Source organism: Tympanuchus pallidicinctus, unplaced genomic scaffold, assembly GCF_026119805.1.
Source record: "Tympanuchus pallidicinctus isolate F22 unplaced genomic scaffold, pur_lepc_1.0 scaffold2, whole genome shotgun sequence".
In the NCBI taxonomy this organism is placed as follows: Eukaryota; Metazoa; Chordata; class Aves; order Galliformes; family Phasianidae; genus Tympanuchus; species Tympanuchus pallidicinctus.
In genome coordinates, this window is record NW_026294721.1 from 20,844,569 (window position 1) to 20,870,363 (window position 25,795).

Below are 25,795 nucleotides of genomic sequence, written 5' to 3' on the forward strand. Positions count from 1 at the left end.
GTGGTTTGCACCTTTTTGTTGCTAGAAGTTTTACAAAATCCAGGAAAAATTAAAATTATAGTAGTTTTGTAAACCAACTTCTTAATATTAATGAGTACTGCCAACAGGAGGTCTTCTAAAGTTCCTTTATACTGTCAGCAGTGGAGCTTTGTGTTTTCATTCCAAGGCTAGTTGCTTCCAATCCAGAATATGAAGTTTGGCAGGGCTGGCTTGAGGAGAGATTTAACCCTTCCCTATTAAGGATTCAGTTGATGCTGAGCCTTCCTTTGAGGGCCCTGTAACTATAGTGGGTAGTTCCCAAGGGAAAAAAGTGCAAGTGTACATCAGCCAAATGGAAAGATAAAGCTCTGGTAGGCTTTTAATAGTACACTAAGTCAGAGTAAAATAATAACAACAAAAAAAAAGTGGGTGGCCTGCCTATCATGCAGTCAGTATACTATCAACAAATACAATCCGTGAAGGCATGTTCAAGAGTCCAAGCTTCTTTGATCACATTTGTACCCACCGCACTCTCCAGCTCTTCTCCCTGTTGTTTTTATTTCACTTCTGGAGATACGCAGAAGTTCATTGAAGTTTGCCCTGTATTCAAACCCTCATTCAAATTAATCATTTAAATTATTTTTCATAAATATACACTTATTTAGGATTAAATTTTTTTTTCTTCTAAAAATCTCATGTTTCATGAAACAGTAGTATCCTTCATGTTAGAGAACAGTATTTTCTATCATTCTTCACCCTTATTATGAAAAGTTTGGATTTGTATTTGTCCTTTAAAATGATCCTTGAAATTAACCTTTTAAGAAAAACATAATAAAAAAGTTCGGTTTGGAAGAGAAAGATTTTCATACCATTCCACATAGTTCACTTGTTTTCAGAAGTCTGATCCTTTATAGTCACTAGGCTATTTCTCGTTCTAAGCAGTAGCCTGAGACAGGAAACCAGACAGCAGTCCGCCCCGATAAGGGAGAACATTGTCTAATGGAGGTGCCTTGAGATCTTTCTCACTCCCTTGGATTCAGTAGATGTAGAACTGAAGGTCTATCAGGGTTCCATTTTTTCCTTGATAGAAACGAGGTAATTTTAGTGAGCACTGCAAGAACTTATTTTGCCCATTTTTTTTTTACATTTAAGAAATCCATTTCCAGACACGTGGCTTCAAAGAGCCTGCAAGTGTTGCAAATTTAATTGAAATACTGATTACTCTGCTACACAGCTGATAAATGAACACGTCAAAGCAATTCTAGGTCAGTGTGATGTCAGCAAAGCTGGACTGCGAGAGCTGCTCAAAGTTGCAGATTTTTCAGTGTAGAACACAGATGATTTTAACACCAATAAAAAGCCAAAATAGTCTGAAATGCTCTTCAGTGTTAAATGAACAAATAAAATTTGCTGTTACATAAAAGAAGAAAATCTAATTGTTAATTTTTAAAAACAAATTATTCTGATTAAAATAATTGAGGCATCTAGTTTAAAGGCATATTAATCTTAGAGTGAAGTAGGTTGGAAGCACTAGAATGCTATGTATCAGTTCATGGCATTTTTGGAGAGGTTTATGTTTATTTTTAGATGGCACAACTTAATGAAATCTAAACAGAATATTACTGTTGATCCTAGTGTCTCTTTCATGCCTAACAAGTAAAACATTCAGTAGAAAATTTTTATCTAGGTACCTCTTTCATCTCACACAGTATACTGGCTTTTCCAGCAGTTACCATTTCCCAGAGGAAATTCAGTGAATAAGCAAACCCAGGGAACTGCCCATCAGTAAAACATTTCCTTGGTGTGCTAGTTTCTCATGAATTCCCCCCAGCTGTTCCTCGAGGGCCAGCTGTGCTGCTCCCTTCCCCCTGCACTGTTACTGAGCCTTTGTGCCTTTCTGTTTTGGGCTGGATCTGACTGCTCTGCTCTGCTCTGCTGTGCAGTGCTGGGGAGGTTCTTGGCCTGCTGCTATTTTGAGGCCCAGCACAGTTCAGCGCTTGGTTAATTCCCATTAAAGTTAATGGAACTACAGGTATACTTTCTTTTTTGTTGACTCAAGTCTTGATGTGCAACTGGTGCTGTCAGTGCAAACAGAATTGTAGACTAACTTCAGCTGGAAGGGTCTCTGAGAGGTCATTGCGTCCAACTTGTGGCTCCACAAAGGGCCACCCAAAACTCAAACCAAATTTCTGAGTGCAAATCTTTTTACTAGGTCTGGAAAACACTTTTTCTACCTTTTCCAGGTAATTTGCTCTCAGATGCTGTGTTTTTTCTCTGTCGAACTATCTTCCAGATTGGAGGGGTTTTCACCCCGCTTCAGGAAACCTCCCCTCCCTTTCATCATTTGAGGCCCTTCTGCTGTTGTCACTTCTCCTTAATAGCAGGGGAAGTTTAACTTGGGGCTCACAGAAGGCACAGAGTTAAGTCCTAAAGGGCCTGCACCAAAGAGCTGTGTGCACCAGGGATACCAGCTGTGCTGAAAAAGCTGCAGTGTCTTCAGGGAAGGCACTCATTTAGCAGTAATTCGGCAGATAATATTACATTATTCTGTAATTACACCTACAATAACAGTAGTACCTTGATGCTTCTAGACAAAGCCTTGCTGTACCACAAGACAGCATTCCTTCTTCCCCAGGCAGAAGGATTGAGAAATCAAACTCCACGTGTAGTTCTTACACAGAGTGAAGAGAGGCAAAAGTTCTGGTCACCGCTCCGCTGTCAGCAGCAGTAGTATCCATCAGGTCACTGACTGCTCTTCTAGGTATTTTGTGAGAGCAAATGCTCTGTGCCACAGAGGATTTGTAGTGCAGTGTCACAACTGGCCTCACTCCACTGTTTCCTTTCACAGCAGATCTGCAGGAGCTGGTGGATCTTGGAGGCAGATGTGCAGCAGCAGTTTGTAGCTCTGGCAGCTGTTGTGCAGTGCAGATATGAAGGCTGGGTGCTCTTTTGAGCTACTTGGCTCTTCTTGTCCACAGTAAATAATCTGTATGAATCTTCACTAACTTTAAGTTCTCATTCACTCCTAATGATATCTCTGAAACGATAAACCTTAGCAATTGAGAAGTTAATACCAAAAAGTGCCCAGTCCAGACAGGGATGTGAACTGTCCTGATGATGAACTTCCTTTATGGAAGGAATACTTTGATGCATACTGGATCATAAAGGAAGAGTCTGTGTTTTTTCTGGCTGGCTGTTAACTCTGGAAAGTACTGAGGGTCTTTGCCTGGATTTTACCTTGCACCTGTCCTCATTTGCATACAAGACCCAATTGCTTCATTTGTCTTTCTGAGGTACAGGGTGTGAGCAAAATCTTATCAGAAGCCATGTCCTGTTTGGACAAGTAGGGCTGACTTGGCAGAGATCCACAGGGTGGAGTGAATGGGAGGAGGCAAGAAAGTAAAACTGGGTGGCTTGTTAGCAGAAAAAGAGAAGGAGAGCAAAAAAAGAGAGGGTGGAATGTTTGCCTACCAGATTGCAGTTAATTATTTAGTTTCAGATTACATGCATTTTAAATTCAACCCATGTGAAAATACCCTATTAATGTAAAATAATTTATCTAATACGTGAATGTCAAGAACCCTTATTTTTTAATGTATTTAATATGAACCTATTGGTGTTTCCTTATTCTTTTTTTTTTTTTTTTTTTTTTCAGGGATGAAACAAGGGATAGGTAGTATTTTGAATTTCCAGAAGTTGGCTTTATTAACTAAACATTTTGTGGGCTTTCAAACAAATAGGTTATGAAAACAGTGTATAAAGTAGAACCCAACTGTTTTTCCTCTGCAACAGAAACAGTCAAGACTGTTTACTTTCTCCAATGCTCCCTTCTCAACTGTTTAGGGATAGAGACTGGAAGGTTTTGATTTAATAGGCATGATTTTACAAATAGACTAAGAAAAACTATTGATGCTTGGTACTTGAGGGAACATGCTGTATCTGTGTGTGTATGAGTGTATACATTACATGCACATGCTTCCTTGTGAATGTAGTCCAAGCAATTGATTTTGAGCATTATTTTAAAATGCAGAAATAATTGGTTCATGAGTTATTTGCAGTCTTGGGCAAGTGTCACTGTGAGCTATGTTGTAAATGAGAGACTCAAAGCTGATTTATATTAACTTTTCAGCTGCTCTATCAATTACCACAAAATAAGCATCAGACTTACTAATCTCGACAAAGAAGACCAAGAGTTATATGTTCATGGATTTTTCCTTTCTTGAAAATTGGTTTCTGCTTACTAACAAATGGGAAGGAAAACCAACTTCTTATAAGGGTAAAATGTGATAAAGGAGTATTCAATTTCTGGACTGTGATGCAGCAATAGAAATAATCTTTTCCTCTACCCTTCTTAGATGACTACATCAGAGAAAGATTGAGAATTATTTTCCACTTTCACTGAGTGCAGTGCACTTTCTGTTGCCAGCATCACTGTAATTCTTGCACAGTAATTTAGAGCCCTCTCAAGAAACACTCAGTAGCATGAAGTGAAGTAAATGTCTTTGTGCGCTGTCTTGAAGTAAAAGGAGAAAAGGATTAACTCTCTAAGTTGAAGAAAATCCAATATTAAAAAAGAATAGCCTGGGAGCATCAGAGCATGACTGCTTACTTAGAACCAACTAACCTTTTTGTTCTTACTTTTCTTTCATGTACTTACTCGTTCTCTTTTGTTCATTTATTTTTTGCTTCCTCCCTCTCTTCCTGAAGTACAAATTGTTTTGTCACTGTTTAAACAGAAAACTGAAAGTTTTGCTGTAAACTTTCCTTATCTCTATAAGTATCACTTTTTAATGTTTTCACGATGCTTATGTATGTGTGTGTAGGTGTGAGTGCTGCATGGGTATGCATGAGTTCTATCTGTGAAATATTAAGTACCTGGAAAGGGTAACCATTCAATGGAAACTAGGACAGTTGACAACCTCGCAAGCAAGATTAAAGAGTTTACAAAGTTATCACAACTTTTAGCAAATAGAGCCATTTTACACAACTACAGTCTAGGTTTAAACTGGAAATTGCATTGAGCTGCTGTTTTGAGCTGTAGTTTGGTTCTGTTGGACCTTTGTCTCTTGTAAGAAAATTCGTGAAGATGCTTTTATTTACATTTGACCCTGATTTGTTTATATTATTAAAAAAGTACACTGTTGTAATATTTTTCTAAATGCCTTCAACTTTTACTCATACACTGGATAATTAATTATAGACTTGCAACAGTTCATGCCATCTTTCTCTGGAAGCAGTTACCAATTTCTTACCTATAAACACAAGTAATGGTTAATTGCAAGACCGGTCATTAGTGTAGACTTGTTAGAATGGTTTTAATTTGAAGCAGGAACACCTTAGCATTTTATTTAAATTTCTGGGAAAATTTTCCAGCCCAAACTCCCAATCTGTTGTCTGGCCTTTAACCTACTTCCTTGGGGTGAAATTGGATGAGGCTGTCTGGCTGTATTCGTTTATTTCCAGTGCCATCTACTGGTCGAAAGTAAATTTGTGTAAGATTTTTATCCTCAACATCTTAGAGAGAATCAGAGCACTTCCTTGCAGGGCAGTGCAGAACTTGCTGCTATAATGTCAGTTGTGGAACTAGTATGTAAAAGCTTGCCAACATCTGAATGTCTCTGAGAACAACATAGCTTTGCTTCTCTTGGTTTTACTCTGTATCCTTTGTGGTCCATTACAGAAGAGGTGTCTCCTCCTTTCCTGCATGGTGTCTTTCCAAGCTGACCATGAAAGATGTGTAACCTGGTAGTTACGTGGTGATATGCTGTGTGCTAAATGCTTCTTTTTCAGGCAGTTTGAGATAAAGTAGAATTGGAAAAGTGATGTTGAACACACTGTAGGAAAAAACCAACAACCAAAACTGCAGAGAGTGCAACCAGCGATTGTTGAATTGTCAGTAAATTTATTATTGTAGGAAAATAACGTAGATATTAAGTATGAGTTAAGTCAAATTAAGTCATTGCAGCATTTGGAATGTATGTCTCCAAATTAGTTCTGATGTATGAAGATTTTGGCTTTTCTGTCAGGACTCTCAGGAAAGAGATCTGCTTCAGAATCAGTTCACTATGTTACTAACTGTACAAGATTATTCTGAAGCTATAATGATGATGGGAAATCCATTGTATAAACCGTGATGCATTTATTACATTGACAAATAATGAAAGATGAGAATGAAACTTGATATGCTGACATGAACAAGAAAATTTCACATTAACTTTCATTAATGTGAGCAGATGTCCCTTTTTTTTAATGGCAGCTGGGAAAGAATAAACCTAACAGAAATATTTTTAATGAAGCTTTGTCAGATATTTAAGAAGTTACGCTAGAGATTAATGAATGCAGATGTTTATCTGGCAAAACATTAAGTTGTCTCCAATTCAGAAAGCTGAAGTGAGTCTTTCCTGCAGCTTTCTAACACATTGTCTTTCCTTTGTAGGACAGGACATCACAGGCATCAGAAGAGGTGAATAAAGAAGATGCTAATGTTTGATCCAGTCCCTATCAAGCAAGAAGCCATGGACCCCATTTCAGTGGTAAGACTTTTAAGATATTCTAGCCATTATAATGATTCTATAGTTTTTCCATCTGTACAATTAAACCAGGATTTTTCTAGGCTTTGTACTACCCTACAAAAAACTGTAAAACTGTATTTTGGTTTTAGGTCAACTGGGTTCACATTTCTGCTATGCTTCATGAATCTATTGCCCCTAAATGACCTCTGCCTTTACTTCTGCTGATGTTCCCATCCACAGAGCAAAGGAGAGAACATCCAAGAACTCCTCACCCACACAGTGCTAATGTAATCACTTCAGGTCATGCTGTTGATGGAAGTGGATGGAAATTAAGCTGCCAGACTTCAGAGTGAATTGGAAAGAGCCTGTGGTGTCAGTGTTACACCTTTGAACTAAATGAGCAGCTTCTCACCATCCCCTTCTCTGTTTCTCTTCCGGTCTTGACCACACATGCCAGGGAGTAACTCAGTGCTTTAACCAACAGAAAAATCCTTACCATTAAAAAAAAAAAAAGCTTTTTTCCTGGATAAACTGGATTAATTCTCTCTCTTGCCATGTGATCAGATGAGAAACAGAGCAGTGGAGGAGAAATTGGGGAAAATAAAGGGAGGCCTGGCTTTTTTGTTGTAATTTTCCATTGGCTTGCTGTATTGCACCAGCTCAGCATAAAAAAAAAAGAGCAGGAGGAAAGCATAGCTGAGAAGGGACACAGGGAACTGTGGTGATTGAATGGTTAGAATTGCTAACCCACCAAAGATATCCTTCTTTTGGTCAAATCAGGTTCACTCTATGGCTGCTCAGTGCTAGAGTGAGGACAGAGAGGAGGGAATAGGACCTATCCTTTCATCAGCAGCCTGCAATAAGATCAGATTAAGTGTGATATGAAGCTGCACCTTAGCAAGGCTGATCGATTAACAGTGAGAAGTCAGTATACATAAATTAGCGTGCGTTAAATTCATGCTCTAAGTGGCATCTCTCAGTATATGGTTTGCTTACTTTTTATGTAAAATGTAGAATAATCGCCACCACATTGAGTGCATCTGGGAGCACTCTTAATTTCTTTGTCGCTGCTAATGACACTTACTGAGAGTTAAATTTATATGCATTTTAAATTTCAAGTTTGACCTTCATGGGATTTATTTACTTTTAAGCAATGATAGACAAATAGTTGGCCTATTGGGTGTGAACGTATTGACAAATTCCAAATATTTGGGTCAAGGAAGAGCCTTAGTATTGACCAGTTGATCTGTGACTGGGATCACACAGTTATTGCATGTCCTTGTTCAGATCAGTGATGATTCTCTGTTATTATCTAAGGATGTTCTGTGGCATTTGTCAGAGGCAGAAAGTGGGCCACTTCTGCAATAAAAGTGTTAATAAATAAGTGACAGTATCCTTAGAGATACCTTGTGCTGTTCTTTCGTACACATCTGCCTTCATTTCACAGCAGAGGTTCTGCAGTGGCCACTGTTTTACCAAATATGTATACCTTCCTCTTAGTTACTGCATAATGCTAGAATGCATAATGCAAAATGAAAGTAGGAAAACAAGGATCGTGAAACTTACCTGAAACAAAAGGAAGTTGTTTGAGTGTGGGTTCCCTCATGCAGATCATTCAGTTCTTCCTCAGTCTGAGGGGTGTTTGTTTCAACTTCTGTAGGCTCACAGGCTGCTGAGCCACAAGCCCTTGAGGCCCTTCTGGCTTCCCTGGTGCTGTTCAGTTGCGCAGCTTCCTCTGAACCTTGCAGCCCAGCAGAAACTGCTCTGGAAGCACCTTTAAAGGTGAGGCAGGGAGAAAACATAGGACAGGCATTCCCAAGAATGTGAGTGTTGTTGAACATCATTTGAGGTGGTAGAAAGGAAGACAAACTGTTACAGCAGTGGTGGTTTTGTTTCTGGAACACAGGGTTTACTGTGGGTTGATATAACCTGTAGATTTAAAATCAGGATATATTTTTATTCTGTCTGTCATTCTGATAGTATCGTTAGAGGTCAAACTCAATGAAACCTTTTGTGAATTATTGAATATTTTACCCGAACATACACTGTCTGTGGCTATAAAAGCTGCCTTTAAAGAATCCCATTAGTTGGGGTGGGAGAGGGAAACAAATTACAGCTTTGGCACCACTGTATTTCAGGGCGTGTGGCTGAAAGGATTAACTATGCTTCTCAAATGGCTGAAGCTTGCACCCACACTGTTTCATCACTCTACCAACAGCCTGTACTGCTTATTGAATTGAATTACCAAGCAGATTTTATGATAGTTCTTAAAGAAATAGTGGCAGTTATCCGAATCGTACCTAAATGTTTTCTGTGAGGACTTTTTAAGCATTTGGATAAGTACCAGTAATTGTTTAGAGAAAGGAGTCACTTTTTGTGTATAAACATCTTTGAATTGAAAAACAGGATTTTTCTTCATCAGTCGAAAAAACCACATTTCATTCCTTTTTAAGGCAAAGTGCTATGTGCAGCATGAGGGACAGGTCTTACGGTAATGCGTGTTACTTAGCTAGTCCACTAGTGTGCTTTTTCATGTATTAGCTACTATTTGGATTAGACCCTGTTTTTCCTCTTCTATGGTACCAATTTGACAACTTGTGTAAGGGTGTAAGCAGGTTCTTCATCTGTTCTGGTTTTGAAAGAGCCTAGCAAGATGCAGTTCAATTCATAAGGGTATGTAGTTGGTAAAACATAGGATTTGTTATCCTATACAATGTTTCAATAGTATAGGCAGTTTAATAAGAGTTTAGCAAACTCTGTTAGGCTAGTGCTTCATAATGTCTCTTTATGGAAGCAGCAGTCTTCTGGGGAGTGATGAGTGCTTTCGTTGTGTTCAGCTGATCTTTTTTTTTCTGAATAGATTGTCAAGAGCAACTTGACTTCTCTTTTTGGAACTGCTAACTTGATTGTATGAACATAAGGATATTTTTGAACAACAATTCAAGAATATTAGGAATTGCTGTAACTTATGTTGCAGTTTCTTTGTGAGTTGAGTTGAACAAACAGCAACAATAGGGAAATGAACTGCTTAGTGAGGTCCAAGAGGGAAAGTGATCATAGCAAACATCAAAAAGACCTATATAGAGACTGTAAAGGAATACTCCTTGAATTACTACTCTTAATAGTAGCTTAATAGTGAGCTGCAGTAGTAATATACAATTCTTTGCAGAGACTTTCAATAACAGCAGAATTTATTGAGAAGTGAGAATTTGTTGGGTATTCTTAATCCAAGTCATGCTGAAGGACAAACGCTCTTAATTACAGTAGAAATCCAAGGAAAATGTGTTAAATATATCAGCTTAAATATTTTGTGCAGACTGAGCAATAATACCTAGTTTTACATTGTTCCACAAGAATAATTCCCGTGGGTACTAAGTGTTTCATATTTTCAATATAAGATACTTTGTGCTGTTGCAGATTTGGTCAGGATCTGATCAGGAAGGTGAGCTCAGTGGTGGTGAGTGATGAACACAACACACCAGGCAGTGCTCATGGGTGGAGAGAAACAGAAGTCTCTTTCCCTTCTCTCCCCCTTCCTGCCTTTCTTAAATGCTTTAGGACATTCCTACAAAGTCTGATTAAGACAGGGTTAACTGTTCTCCTTGCTGTGTAATTGTCACTTGATCTGCTGACTTCAGCAGTGCTGTCTGTGCAGCTTTAGCCAGGCAGGTTCTGCTCTGGGCTGTGGTTAAACAGAGTCATTCATTACAGCTTTTACATTCATCCAGAACAAGCTGTGGTCCCAGGGGGAAGTTCTAGGATTGGTGAGAAAAGACTGCTCTTGCTGTGCATTAAATACACTCCTGGTTACTGCAGTCGGTGACATTTAGAAAACAACGCAGTTGTCGTCAGGCTTTTCTTGTTTGCTGTTGTCAAAGCTCCCAGTTTACAGAGGGAAACTGAAATCTTTCTTAATCTCCCATCCCATATCCCCAGAGGGGTTTACTTCCCTGGCTAAGAAAGTGACCAACCAAATCTGAACAAATCTAAAGGCAATTGCTGAGTCCCAAGGAGATGGAAGCTGGAGCTTTGCTTTGCTAGAAGATGCATGAAGCTTAACTTTAAGGCCAGCGAGAAGATGGATCTGAGTGTGACCTACCACAAACTAACAGTATTTCAAGTATGCTTCATAGTTGAAAGTGCAAAAGTGCATTCCAAGTAGGCTGTGATTGACAACAGAAGTACCACTTTTGGTTGTTCACGTGCTCTTTTTGTCTTTTTCACCTTTTCTGTAGTCAGCACCATTTTTGTATGCAGCACATACACGTACTGTAAATAATTATGTGAACAAATCAATTCAGTAAATTCTTATTTGTTTTTTTTTGTTCTTGGATGTACAGGAGACATCTTTCTGCTTCTTTAGTTTATGACAATCTTTACAACAGCAGTAATAAAGTAATATTGTAATAACAACAATATTTTTTATAATAATAACAAAAATAATTTGTTGCACCACATTTTTCTATCACAACTTTATCTGCTCTTTGGGTAGAAGCATGATATGACGGTTAAAACCTCTGCAGAAGAAAAGTTTAGAAAAATGATTCAGCTTCCCCAAACTGCCATAAGAAATAGCTGATGTTAAGTCTGTGCCAGATTAATGACAACAATGGAAACTTCCTATGGAAAATAATGCAAGGCATGCAGGATAATGCCAAGTCCCTAAAATAGTCCCTTTTAAAATATAGTTATCTTCTCCCCAATTCTTCGAAAGTATTTCTTGCTCGTGTAAATGTATTTTACTTAACCTTTCCAGTTTACAGGTCTCTGCACAATACTTTAACGGTTTGTTAGCTTTTCAACAGACGTTTAGTGTTAAAAAACTGAAAGAGGTTGACTGGTTGACCAGTAAGGTTACAGCTTGGAAATGCTTTGTTCTTTAATCCGTTCAGTGACCAGAAACATTCCTGAAGATTTAGACGACACAGTCTTTTTCCTTTCTAGTATTCCTGAAGCTGTAGGGTTCAGAGGAGTGCACTTGTGCAAGATCTGTAAGGCTCCATTGTGAATGAATTCATGCGTGCTGTGGTACACAGAGCTCTGTAAGTCACAGGAGTTTGTTATTTTCAGGCAGCTGTTACTGAAATATAAGAGCACTTCAGTGGAATGAAAGTGCACATTCACCTGAATGTGGACATGCTTTGTAAAACAAAGTAAATTTTCCTATGTGATCATCTTTGACAAACTTGCAGAACTGTAAATACACTGATGTACCGTGGTTCAAAACTTACACAGCTCACTGAAGCAGAGTAGACTCTGAACTGTGGACCAACAGCCGTAATTTTAACAGAATTATTTTATCCGTTTAGAGTGGTATTTTTTGCCTGTGCTCATAACTTGATCAGTAGTTGGTTGACACTAAATATTATCAAGTTTTAATCCCTATCAGTATTCTGTGGTCTTCATCTTTTAGAATTCAAATAAATTCAGTGTTGCTTGACACAGTAGTGGTGGCATACCCTCAGAGCTTGTTTTATCCATCATTGTGTGCAGTAATGGCATTTTTATAGAATTCTGCAGAGCCAGTTACCATGAAAGATGAACACATACATGAATTGAATTTGTAAGTCATAAAAAGATGAATTAAATTAAGTTTCAACATTTTGATGTAGTATGTACTGTTTGAAGATCAATTTATTTGTGCTGTTTTATTTGAAAATAGTGTTAGTTACAGGTATTTTGTGGAATCAGTTTTGTTGATTCTCTTCACAATACATGAATATAGCAGGAAAAAATAATGTTTTCTGAACTCACTGTTTCAAAAAACAACTGGAAAGAAAAAAACACATTGGTGTCATTTTGCAGTAATACCTGTGGTTAACATTGACAGTTACAATCAGATAAATGTCCTTTACAAGGGAAACAGAGGCAAACTGAGAGGCGTACTGCTAGAAGTTTTCTCTCTAAGAAGAAATGTTTTGAAAAGTTACCTAAATGTTTGTGTAGATACATGGTGATTTTATACCATCTGTTTTTTCACATTATTTAGTAAACAACCACAGTTTTAAACACTTTTAAAATGTAAAGTTGATCTGGATAGTTGTTTAATAATACTGTATTCTGCAATGAATGTTAATACCTTGCGGTTTGCAAAAACTATTTTTACTGAAATGTGGAGATTATTATGCAGGTTAGGATTAGTTTTGGATTCTAAATGCTCCCGTGAAGAGAACTGCTGACTTCCATAAGCAGCAGGAATAGTACATCAAAAGCAGTATTGTGGGGAGGAGAAAGTTGTTGAATAAGCTTTGATGATCTGTTTTCATCATCCGCGTTGCTTCTGAAACAGTGACTTTGTATGTGAGTAGCTTCCTTTGAGTGAAATCTGATGTTTTATTTCATTCACTTTTGTTTAGAAAATATATTGAAATGCTTTCTGAAAACCTTCATCTTGCCTCAGTTTATTAGCCATTGTTCTTTTTCAGCAGTAATTTTATGCATGTTGGTTCATTATTTGTTTTTCTTTATTTTTCTCTGCTTTTTCTGACAGTCATACCCATCCAATTACATGGACCAAATGAAGCCAAACAAATACAGCGTCATTTATTCTGCACCAAGCATGTTGCACAATAAATTCTACTCAAACCCTGACAGACTGTCGAATGGAATCCAGATGGAGCCAGTAGACCTTACGGTGAACAAGCGAAGCTCACCGCCTTCGGCTGGCAGTTCTCCTTCACCTTTAAAATTTCAGACTGTGCATAGGAGAACTTCCCCTGGATTGACTCTGTCCTCACCCAGCTCTCCCATCAGTAAATTCACACCGTCACCCCCAGGAGTACAGCCGTTATCCATGCCTATAACAATCCCTCCTGTAATGGCTGCTGCTCTTTCCCGCCACGGACTGAGAAGCCCTGGGATACTCCCAGTCATTCAGCCTGTTGTTGTCCAGCCAGTTCCTTTCATGTATGCTCCCCATCTCCAGCAGCCCATCATGGTATCTACAGTCCTTACAGATGAAATGGAAAGTCCAAGCAGCATGCAAGGTTGGTGCTGTCAGAGTTGTGTTTTTTGTCCTCTCGTACTGGGAAAATGACTATATATCCATTTTCTAAAATACACTAATTATACACGTATAATTCACTATGTAAATATTTCATGAAACTTAGCAGGGTTGCATTCAGTTGCACTTTAAACGTGCGTAAAAGTTGTTTGTCATGGTAGATCTACTGAGATTTGAACTGATGAAAAAGTGAATTGAAATTCTTTTCATCATAGTTCATCAGGACACAAATACAAAACCTTCCAGTTTTAGTATTAACTACAGATTCTTAGGTGTATCTTTTATTTATGTGGCTCTTCATGTTTTTGATACGTTGTCTTCCATCTCTAACCTTCCCCCACACAGTGCCTGTTATTGAGTCCTTCGAGAAGCCTGCTCTGAAGAAAGCAATTAAAGTAGAACCGGGAAGCGAACCAGCAAAGACTGACTTCTATCCTGAACGAATGTCACCTCCAATGACCTCATTGTCTCCCCAGGAAGTAATGCTGCAAGAGTAAGTAATTTAACAGTAGTTCCTAAATCAGCAAAGTAACGAAATGCAGTTCAGTGCAATATTTAACTAATTTTAAGGAACGAGATAGAAAGTTGCTGTGCTTATAATAAAATCCAGAAAAACTTTCTCCCCGTTGTGAGATGCAGTTTCAGCTTTTGTTCTCTTTCATCATACATAGATGTGTATTTCTACGTAGCAACCACATTTCTAAAGTAATGTTGGTTCCAATCCTACAATTCACTGGATGTAGAACTGCAATAAGCTAGTGATATCTTTATGTAAAACCAGCAACAAACTAGAAAAATATTTCAAAAACATTTAATATTGACCTCAATATTTATACTATCTAGAATACCCTTCCTTAAAAATACTCCTGTGACTTTCTTGGTGGACCTCTTCATCTTCTAAAAAATGTTAGAATCACAGAATCATAGAATCACAAGGTTGGAAACAACCTATAAGATCATCTAGTCCAACCGTCTCCTCATCACCATTGCCACCACAAGCACTAAACCACATCACGCAGCACGTCATCCAGACGCCTCTTGAATACTGCCGGGGATGGGACTCCACCACCTCCCTGGCAGCCATTCCAGTGCCTGACCATTCTCTGAGAGAAGAAGTTCTTCCTTATGTCCAACTTAAACCTCCTCTGATACAACTTGCAGCCATTTCCCCATGTCCTGCTCGTTGCCTGGGAGAAGAGGCCAAATCCCTCTTCACCACAACCTCCCTTCAGGAGGTTGTAGATTGCAGTGAGGTCTCCCCTGAGCCTCCTCTTCTCCAGACTGAACAATCCCAGCTCCCTCAGCCGCTCCTCATAAGACTTGTGCTCCAGACCCCTCACCAGTTTCGTTGCCCTTCTCTGCACACGCTCCAGGGCCTCAATGTCTTTCCTGTAGTGAGGAGCCCAAAACTGAACGCAGTACTCGAGGTGCGGCCTCACCAGTGCTGAGTAGAGGGGGATGATCACCTCCCTGCTCCTGCTGGCCACACCATTTCTAATGCAGGCCAGGATGCCGTTGTACCTCTTGGCCACCTGGGCACACTGTTGGCTCATGTTCAGCTGAGCATCAACCAACACCCCCAGGTCCTTCTCTTCTTCACACTCATCCAGCCACTCATCCCCAATCCTATAACGCTGCATGGGGTTGTTGTGCCCAAAGTGCAGGACCTGGCAGTTGGCCTTGTTGATCCTCATCCCATTCACCTCAGCCCAGCGATCCAGCCTGTCTAAATCCCTCTGAAGGGCCTCCCTGCCCTCAGGCAGATCAACACCACCTCCCAGCTTGGTGTCATCTGCAAACTTACTGAGAGTGCACTCAATCCCCTCATCTAGGTCATCAATAAAGTTATTAAACAAGATGGGCCCCAGTACCGACCTCTGGGGGACACCACTCGTAACGGGTCACCAGCTGGACTTAACTCCATTAACCAATAACCGCTGGGCACAGCCCTCTAGCCAGTTCCTTACCCAAAGAAGGGTGTACCTATCCAGGCCACAGGCAGCCAGTTTCCCCAGAAGAAGCCTGTGAGGGACTTTGTCAAAGGCTTTGCTGAAGTCTAGGTTGACTATATCAACAGCCCTTCCCTCATCTATCAAACTAATCACCCAGTCATAGAAGGAGATGAGGTTGGTCAAGCACCACCTGCTTTTCATGAATCCGTGCTGGCTGGGCCTGATCCCCTGGACACCACGCACGTGCCGTGCAATCTCATCCAAGATGATTTGCTCCATAACTTTCCCTGATAGCGAGGTCAGGCTAACAGGCCTATAGTTCCCCGGATCCTCCTTATGGCCCTTCTTGAGATGGGGGTCAACATCAGCAAGCCTCCAATCCTCTGGGACCTCATCAGTTAACCAGGAGCACTGATAGATGGCTGAGAGGGGCTTAGCAATCACCCCTGCCAGCTCCCTGGACTTGTGACAGTCCAAATGGAGGAGAAGCTCTGTAACTGTCTCCACCTGAGTCGCTGGGGGCATATTCTGAGCAGCGTCCCAGACTTGCAGATCAGGGCATAAAAAGCCCAGAGTATAACTGATCTGGCTATTAAAGGCAGATGTAAAGAAGGCATTGAGGACCTCAGCCCTCTTCTTGTCCTCAGTGGCCACATTCCCTGCTGCATCAAGTGTAGGATGAGAATTATCTTCGATTCTTCTTTTGCCGTTAATATATTTAGAAAAGGATTTTTTTTTGTCTTTTAATGCAGTGGCCAACCTGAGTTCAAGTTGGGCTTTCACCTTCCTAACTTCCTCCTTGCATACCTTAGCTACTTCTTCGTAATCTCCCCAAGTAGCCTGTCCCTTCTTCCAGAGGATGTAGACTCTTTTTCTGCCTGAGTCTCAGCAGTAGTTCCAGGCTCATCCACACTGGTTGTCTTCCCCTACGGCTTGCCTTACGGCACTCAGGGACAGCCTGTTCTTGTGCCTTTAAGATTTCCGTTTTGAGGAGCGTCCAGGCTTCCTGGGCCTCTTCACCCTTGAGAAGTAACTCCCAAGGGAAGACAGAGTCCTTATGTTGTAGTGACTTCCGTTGTTTCCCAGCAGTCTGCAGAGCTGCAGTTCTTGCTCAGCTCTTTCAAGTTCAAATTCTGCAGCATCTACAACAGTTGTAGCTTTTAGCTTTTTATTATTTAAAAAAATAGACAAATCATTCAAGTTGGCAATTCAGTGGAAAGAAAACCCTCAGGTGTACAAGTTCTTTGTCTATCCACTGAAGTTCCTTGCTTACCTGAGGCCAGTGTTTTGGGATTCACAGTTTAAGTAGTTCCTAAAGGTCTCTCTCTTCCTCCTCAGCCACTTGTTTCCAGGCAAGTACTGAGATCACTGCAGATCTGTCCAGGTTTAAAACAGTAGAAGGCAGAGCAGGGGCTAGGCAGAAGAAATGAGGTCTGGGAAGAAACTTTTTGATGTTGATGGAAAGATTCTTAGGCAGTACCTGATGGACCATGGCTATGCTTCCATCTACTGTTTCCCTTTGGAGAATTATGCCAGCTTACCAAAATCATGGAACTGCCCAAGTCCTGGCTCACCTTTCAGCAGGCATTGCTCTGGGCTTGCACGCTGTCTACTGGTGTGGCATTTTGTGTGCAGTGAACTGGTTGCCAGCTAGCTTTTGTAGACAGTATGCTGTTTATTTAGAAGTAAGCTTGTTTGTTCTATTACAAGAAAACTGTAAATATCCATGTTTACCAGATGGATACTTAACTTCCCTAAGAGCTTTCCACTCACAGCAGCCAGGTCTGTCTGTACTTGGACCTAACTTCTGCAGGGTTAGGGCAACCAAACTCTGTGCTTCACCTTTGTCTCTTGTTAGGCCTCTGTTCCTGGCTTACAACACACCCTTCCTCTTGGGCTGAGACTTCTGTAGACTTGTCACCTGCATTAGTGATTTACATTAATTATTTCCCTGTGAGACCAGTTTCCACAGGAAATCCATCCGCTGAGCAAAGAGTATAACATTCAACAAGAAGTATAAGAAGCATTGGTACATTGTCTGTTATGTTGTTCCTAAGCATCTTCTCTGCTTGACCATGCAGGAGCATTCTGTTTATGGAGACACAGTCCTTATGTTGCAATGACTTCCATTGTTTCCCAGCAGTCTGCAGAGCTGCAGTTCTTGCTCAGCTCTTTCAAGTTCAAATTCTGCAGTATCTACAGCAGTTGTAGCTTTTAGCTTTTTATTATTTAAAAAAATAGACAAATCATTCAAGTTAAAAGATGAGACTTAAACGTCTGTAAAATTTCCTGTTGTCTCACAGCATCATCGGCCGCTCTCTGCATTATGAGGTCTAATTACACAATTTCTTATCATTTTTCTTGGATTCCAGCTGTCCAAAGTATGCTATTTAGACAGAGAGAGGTTATATTAAAGAGACTTAGGAGTCTCTCAGTTTCATTTTTAAGTAACTGATTTTACATTAACTTTGGTTTTAGGCTGATGAATTACGTACATAATTTTGCTGGCATTTCTGTAGATATTTCAAGACTTGCCAGCACATCTGATAAGTGAAGTAACTGTACAATTGTTTCCAATATCAAATTTAAAGTAAAAAAATCTGTCAAGTGTAAGAAGCCTGATTAGTTCTATTTTCTTGCAAGCATAAGTGTTGAAGTCTAACTTACACTTCCAGTGCACTGTGATCTGTTGGTAAAGAAAAAAAAATCTTGCTAAAATCGTGAAATGATTTTTGGAAGGTAACTGTTAAATAATGATGCTTACCTGATGAGAATTGCATGGATTTCTATCTTGCATAAGAAGAAATTGAAGAAGGGGCTGTGATTTATTATTGACAAGTTGTTTAGTTTTTACCTCTGATTTCTGACACTATTTAAACCATTTTTTGAAGTGCCCCTCCCCCACATCTGAATATTGTTAACATTCTGTAGTCTTGGCTGCCTCCTTTCCTCCAAAGGGAAAATGAGACAGAGACGGATATTCACCATTTTATTTATGTACTCTTAGGTCATGAACACAAACAACATACAGTCAGTGCCTTTTGCTCCATTTTTCCAGCTGTTACCATGTCCAAAACCAAGCCTACTTGCTATGCTAAGTCAGATACTATCCAGAAAGACGGGTGTGCAGTTGCATTAAAACTGAGCACTGCTTTAGAGAAGCTTGTCATTAGAAGCTCAAAACCTGCCTTTCTCATTGAAGAGTGTGTACATCCGTGTCTAAAATCATCGCCCGGGGTTTCCTGCCATTGCAGTATTTTTAGCTAGATTTATTGTGTACTTGAAGAGTATGTCAATCAGCAGTAGCAGAAACACCCATGGAGCAGAATTTGGATCCCAGTCTGAAGCTGGTAGCTGTAATAACAGAAGAATACCGGAGTGAAACTTATCTCACATCAGTAATTTCCACCTTGCTACTGTGGAGATTAATAGAAATTAATCTCCTACTTTTCTAGTTCAATTATGCACAAAATTTTCTTTGCTGTGCCTGATGTCTGTTTTACATTTTACCAAAGGACCTGTACATGCCTGTAGCTTTGCTATGAGAAGCAGTCATGCAGCGTTTCTGAAAAACAAGCCCTAGAAGAACTTGGTTGAAGTATCAAAGACTCCTCAGATAGTGATTTTTAATATAAATCAGTTGGCAAAGAAATTTGAAACACCGTCACAGAGAAAGGAGTGGAAGCGTAGAAAGCTTCTCTCCATCAGATGGAGGAGCTGGTCTTACCGCAAGGAGCACAAATATCTGCATTTTATGTATTAAACTTCAGCTACAGGCTAAAAAATACATCACAGGTATCAATCTGGATCTGGTGATTGGCTGGAAAATGCAGCTTTGTGAGGTTGCAGGACTTGTAATGCTGCTTGCAGTTCTGTCACCTCCTTTTCTAGCATTAAGATTGAAGAAGTAATCAAGGTTTGCCCAATTCTGCAGTCAGCTTGTTAAAATATCAGTAGTTTATGAGTATTACATCTTTTAGGATGTGTTTTTGGAGGCACAAATGTTTATACTTCGTTTTTTATAGAGGTCTGTAGGCCCTCGCCCCATGTCTTACCTGCCTTGTACCTGTGGGCTTCAAAGAGAAAAGTGATGTTTATGAAGGTGGAGATCTAACTTCAGACATCCTGTGGGTGTGTCACCCAGGCTAAACTCTGCTTTTAGGAATTGACGTCAGTGGTGCAGGGAGGCCGCACCCTCCTGCCAGCACCAAACAGGAAATTCTTAATTACTCTGTAAAGGAGTGGCTGGAACAATAAAGATTGAGTTCTGCTTTGAAAGCCTGGAGATACAATTCCTTTAATCATATGGAGTAGCTGTTTCCAATTACAGGCCAATTAGCTGCCTTTTAAGGCAGAAGAAGAACTGCAAATAAATAAACAGAAATTCACTGTGAACTCATAGATTAAAAACCCTGGGTTTTTCTGAAAGCCTGGATTTCGAGAGGTTTTTTCCTTTCTAAGTTTAAAAAAAAGCTAGTAGAAATGGCTACATTGTGCCACAATGTAAGTGAATATTTACAGATATTACTGCTAGAACGCATGAAATTTGTTGAAGCCTCTTGAATTTTTCGACATGCCTGTAATGCTGTTCTTTTTGCCAAGAGACAGCATAGTAGTGAATGTGGGACTCTGTGATGGATCATAGTAACTGAGGTTTGCTGTGCTGAATGTTTCTCATTTTTAACATTGAACAGGAATCACCCTTCGGTTATAGTTCAGCCAGGGAAGAGACCTTTGCCAGTGGAGTCGCCAGACACGCAAAGAAAACGCAGAATACATCGGTGCGATTATGAAGGCTGCAACAAGGTCTACACTAAAAGCTCCCATCTGAAGGCTCACAGAAGAACCCATACAGGTTTGAGCCTGCTATGTTTTTCTTTCATCAAGTCTCTGGTAAAACGGTAGATTATGATTTTAATTCATATTATTTACCAGGTATAAAAAACAAAAAACAGTTTTGGCAGTATTCTGAATATAGTTACAGGCTGAGCAAAAGAGGGAATGAAGCAGGAAAAAGCCATAAGAAGAGACTGTAAGCTAATGCAAGATCATTCTGTATGCTTTACATTCACTGGCTCTTTGCTCATTTTCTGTCCAATTGCTTGCAGATTACTCATGCTGCACACCCTGTAAGCACCAAATCAGTTCACATTACACTGCCACACCTCTTACATCACTGTTAAATTTGACTGAGACTTCCACAGGAGTAGCCAGTTTGCAAAAGTCTGGACTGTGTGCCGAATACATACAGACCTGGTTCATGTGGGCATGCTAACCACGGTCTAGTAGAGCTCTTTTCTGAGTGGATGTTATCCCCACCTCAGCTCTCCACAGAGAGATTTATCGTGGAACACTGATGGCATGTATTAATGTATGTACAGCCAAGATTTTTGCAAACCTGAGAGATGCTTTTAGGTGAGATTAGGCAGTTCATGTCTATCTTACATCTCTACACAAGCCAAACCTTTACCTATTTGGCTGCACAACGCTGTGAAATAGAATGAGAATCCAATATTAGGAAAGAGTTATTAAGAAAGATTTTAAGTTGAGCTATCTGTGGCAGAGATACCAGTTAATACATACTTTGGTAATTGTAAGAGGTAACTATGAGATGGTAACCATGAGATTTCTGCCAGCTGTGCTGATTGACAACACCAATCCTTTCCCCCACTAATCTACCACAAGAGGTCCTGGTTTTGAAAATACTCAAACAAATGCTTAAGCCTTCACTCTTCTAGGCTTAGTGAGGAAAAACAAGCGCTAATACAACAGACAAAAACAAGAGTAGGTTGTGGCAGGAAATAATTCTTGTATCTGTTAACATTGCACAGTGCAGAACACTCTGCCAGCCTGTTGCTGGTGGAAGGCTTTTCGAGTAAGCTTAAAACTACATGATGAAACTTGACAGGGCAAGAGGATAAACCTGTGAAGTAACTGATGTATTTGTATCTTAAAGCCTGTTTCTCTGTTTCTTTCTTCAGGTGAAAAACCATACAAATGCACTTGGGAGGGATGCACGTGGAAGTTTGCTCGTTCTGATGAACTAACGCGGCATTTCCGCAAGCATACGGGAATCAAACCTTTTCAGTGCCCAGACTGTGACCGTAGCTTTTCACGCTCGGACCATCTTACTCTTCACAGAAAACGTCACATGCTAGTCTGAGTGTCTTCTGCCCCCGACTCCTGTCAACATTTTTTTTTTTACACATGCATTTTAATTCGAGTTCAGCTGGTCTGAATCTCTGTAGTTTATACCATTAAAAGCTTACGTATGGTCAGTACTAGATGTTATCTAAACCTATGTCCTTGCCACGGGTCAGACCTAAAGAATGTGAACAATTGTTTTGTTCTGTTTTGTTTTTCTTTCTCCTGGGGATGCTAAGCAAACCCTTTCTTCAGAGAGTGTGTTTAATGTATTCCATTGTGAATAAGGGAATTTGTAAACAAACAGCTTTTGTTGGTTTCTTCATATAGTCAACCCCCACTGTATACTGATAAACTAGTAGATGTTATTGAATATCCAAAATGCTCATCCTTGGCAGAGACATTGTTTATGTGCCCTGTGCAAGGCATACTCTCATTTTATGCTCAGCAATGCAATGAATGGACTTCCTCAACCTTGCTGATTTCTGCAGTATAATTAATACAACAGTTTTAGAAAGACACCTGATTTAGAAATCCCCTCTGCCCAAACAGTGGGTAACACTGTAGAAGTAAATCTAAGCAATATACTTTACAGAAAGATTGAGTCACAGTATCACCTCTGTCGAGAAGAAAAATTAGGAGAAACTGGTCTGTACATAACACTGTGCATCTAAACCAATGCCATCTGTCCTTTGTATTATAGCATAGTATTCAACCATGTTTTTATTGCATACTGCCCTGGTGGATTTGTTAAATGAAGATCTTGTGTGACACTGTATGTCTGTTTTCTGTGCAACTGAGTGGATGGAACATACATGGTACTCTCCTATAACATGGCATTAAAAGATATTCATAGAAACCTTCCACACCTCATTCCAGGCTTATAGACTGTCCCTCTGTAACCATTCCCTTATGTTTCCTCTAAATAATTTTTTTCTCCTTACTGTACCTCAGAAAATAGAAATCATCATGTCAGAAACGCTCCAATGTATTGTTGCAAGTGCCACTTTAATACACTACAAAATACTACGTATTTTGAAATATTAATATTTTAATCACAAAATGGCATCAAATATGAAGCACTTCTGTGATAAACTGAGTCACGTATCTGGTTAAAAGTATGTGCCAGATCATCCATTTGACAGCTCTGATCTGTGGCTCTGGTATTCTCGCAGTGCTCAGTAGATGGAGCTTCCCTTGTGGATGCATCTATCGCATTAAAACGTGTCACCAACTCCCATGTCAGTAGTAAACACAACTTAATTGCTCAAATACAAGCAAGCTGAATTCAGACAACCAGCTGCTCTTAGCAATGTTCCAGTACTTGGAACTTCTCCACAGGAGGGAGGGTTTCTCTCTATTAGCTGTCAGGTTCTGTGGTACTAAAAAGAAACAGGATCTGTTTGTCTAGACTTGAGCAACTGTTGAGTGTTTGTTCTTCACCCTGTGTGAGGTGAACATAATTGTGTGCCATATAAACTTGGTAAAAATCAGATCTTCCTTTGTCTTGGAAAGCCCCACTGGAAAACAGGGCCGTGGGGAGGAGGTTTGCAGAGTCCTCCAGGAGGAGTCAGGTTGGAGGTCCATCCTCAGGTGGGTACCTCAGGACCTGTGGAGAGCAACGCTGGGCTGTGGGGAGTCCAAGAGCAGCAGGCTGAAATCATCTGCAGGTGCACAGCTGGAACGTGAGGAGCCTTCCACATTTGCTTCCTTGATGGTGGGGTTTCCAGCTCACCTTGGGTACCCATGAGTGGAGAGAGAGGAGATCTGTTCTTAGAGAAAAATGTTCATAGTGATTGCTGTAAAATGCAAACTATTGCTCAAATTGTGTAGCAAATCTTACATATGTGAATATGAAACTGTCAAGTTTATTTAAGGAACATCTGTGCTCTGCAAAGGGCAGAATGGGGATTACATAGCTAAGGCCGTTCTGCACCTTTTATAGAGAAAATCTTTAGGCTCTTTATGTTGCCATGCATCCTCAGGACCTGGGGCTCAACTGATCCATTCAGAACCGAAAAACTTCAAAAACCAATTGGTCCCTTTCTGTCTGACTACTCGGTTACTAACACTGATGAACATGCAGGAAAGAGATTGCTGTTAATGAGCAACTGGTTTAAAATTGTGCTTTATCATTGGATTTTTATCTTTTATTTTTGGAGTGAGCAATGTCACAGGGAGTCAGACTTAGCTTCACTTGCAAGACTCCAGGTAGTGATGGTGGTTCATTGACATTGAGCTGTCACTGGCAGAGGGCAATGTGGAACTGCTATAGCATCAAATACAAGCATACAGCTATGTGGTGTCCTGGGATAAAAACAATTCTCAGCCTGTTCAAGGGCGCAGAAAGAGGTGAGATCCTATTGACCCACAAGTGGGTCAAGGACAACGGATCCCATGTTTAGCTTAACAGATTGAAATGCCTGGGATTTAGGATGATAAAGCAGCATTTCTTTCCAATACTCTTCTTTCAAGGTTTCCACATTTATTTTTTAATAGAAATCTAAAATACCATAGAGGCGTCCTTTAATTTGCCTATGTACCTTTTTCTTGAAAATATTTATGGTAATGGTGCAGATGAAGACAGCAGAGATGCAATAGAACTTTTAAGTGTCTTTAGCTATGTGCCTTGTGATTTAGGACACCAGAAATTTAAATATTAAATATAAATATTTCAGACTGTTTCAGGTAAATGCTTTGTAGGATTTCTCACTTGGTCTGTGGGTGTCTCTGTGGAATGTCAAAGAAGCCACCTGTACACAGGCTTTCATCTTTCAGCTGAAAACGCGCGTTTACATCTTCTGTGGCTCGTTGACTCATTCAGCAAATTTTGGTTTGAGGGCTGTTGTGAAATTTTTTAAACCACACGACTAAATACTTTCAATAAAACAGCCTATTCCATGTATGGCTTAAAGAGAGGCCTGTTTAGATAACAAGGCAGACTAATCCTGCAAGAGGTGATCATCTTAAAAAAAAAAATCACTAGCAGTGCTGCACCGTGCAGTGAGTAGTAATAAATGATACTGCTCCTGCTTCATCCTTTTGTTATAATGTTTTACTGGGTTCTGTGACAATCCCAAAAAGCTCAGCTTTTGGGTGTTATGGTGTGGTTTTATTTAAACATAACTGCCATTCTGCAGCAATATTTCTAATGCCACATCTTGTCCAAATGCATTGTTGTCTCTGCTGAGGTTAGCTATGTGTAGAAGAATATAAATCCATTTTACAAATCCAAGTAGGGCTACACCAGTTTTCATTACATTTTACAGATACTAGCACTTTTACGCTATTTATGTACTTCAAATGTTAGAGGGTCAAAATAATCTTTTCGCTTAGCATCTCTCACCTGCAAATATAGCAGGGATGTTATATTTACTTCAATACGTGTATAAACTATGCAGATTTTTTTTTTTTTAAGAAAATGTAATATATTTTATAAGCTAATAAGATTGAATGGGTAATTAAAGGTTTCTAGCGTGCGTTACTATAACTTGCAAATATGGAAACATTTTGGTAATCTTTCTTACTAAAGATGTGAATGTTTAATATACTTTTACTGTTTCTACTTTGGTAGCCAATGGGAATTCAGTAATGACATTTTGTCATGTTGAACTGTGAACAGAAATTTGTACTGTACAGTCCTCATACTATATTTAGTACAAAATACATATCTATGATAACTGTTAATAAAGCCATCAGAATATTATTTGCGGTCGTGTCGTCATCTACAATGAGAACACGTGTAATGTTCAGTAAAGATGCTAGGGAAAATTGATACTGAATATAAATAACACAACCCTCACCCTTAAAGAAGAAAAAAATAGTACTGTATAAGTCTGTAAAATGTGTTTAAAAACATTAATCCCTAATCCAATGAACTTGCAATTAGGAAGTTTAGAGTTCAGCACAAGACAGTGTAATAAAGCACCAGTTAAGAGGGGGCTGTAAAAAAGAAGGGAACAGACTCTTTAGTGTGGTCTGCTGTGACAGGACAAGGGGAAATGGTTTTGAAACAAAGGGAGATGTGGATTGTAGAGGTGTGAAAGAGGGGAAAGGGAGGGAGGGAGGAGGGAAGGAAGGGAGCTAGGGAGGAAGGAAGGGAGGGAGGGAGGGAGGGAGGGAGGGAGGGAGGGAGGGAGGGAGGGAGGGAGGGAGGGAGGAAGGGAGGAAGGACGGAAGGGAGGAAGGATGGAAGGGAGGAAGGA

The 25,795-nt window shown here is 39.8% G+C and overlaps 1 protein-coding gene across 2 annotated transcripts in view; it reads left to right on the plus strand.

Annotated features, from left to right (window-relative positions):
* The window catches only part of KLF3 (KLF transcription factor 3), a 29,111-nt gene extending 3,815 nt beyond the window's left edge, over positions 1–25,296 (plus strand). For both annotated transcript variants that reach the window (XM_052681639.1, XM_052681640.1), the window contains exons 3-7: positions 6,416–6,512; positions 12,982–13,477; positions 13,840–13,987; positions 20,141–20,301; positions 21,428–25,296. In XM_052681639.1, coding sequence (XP_052537599.1) covers positions 6,456–6,512; positions 12,982–13,477; positions 13,840–13,987; positions 20,141–20,301; positions 21,428–21,609 — 1,044 coding nt within the window. In that variant the 5' untranslated portion in view covers positions 6,416–6,455 and the 3' untranslated portion in view covers positions 21,610–25,296. The remainder of the gene's footprint in view (positions 1–6,415; positions 6,513–12,981; positions 13,478–13,839; positions 13,988–20,140; positions 20,302–21,427) is intronic.
* Positions 25,297–25,795: the final 499 nt, after the last annotated feature.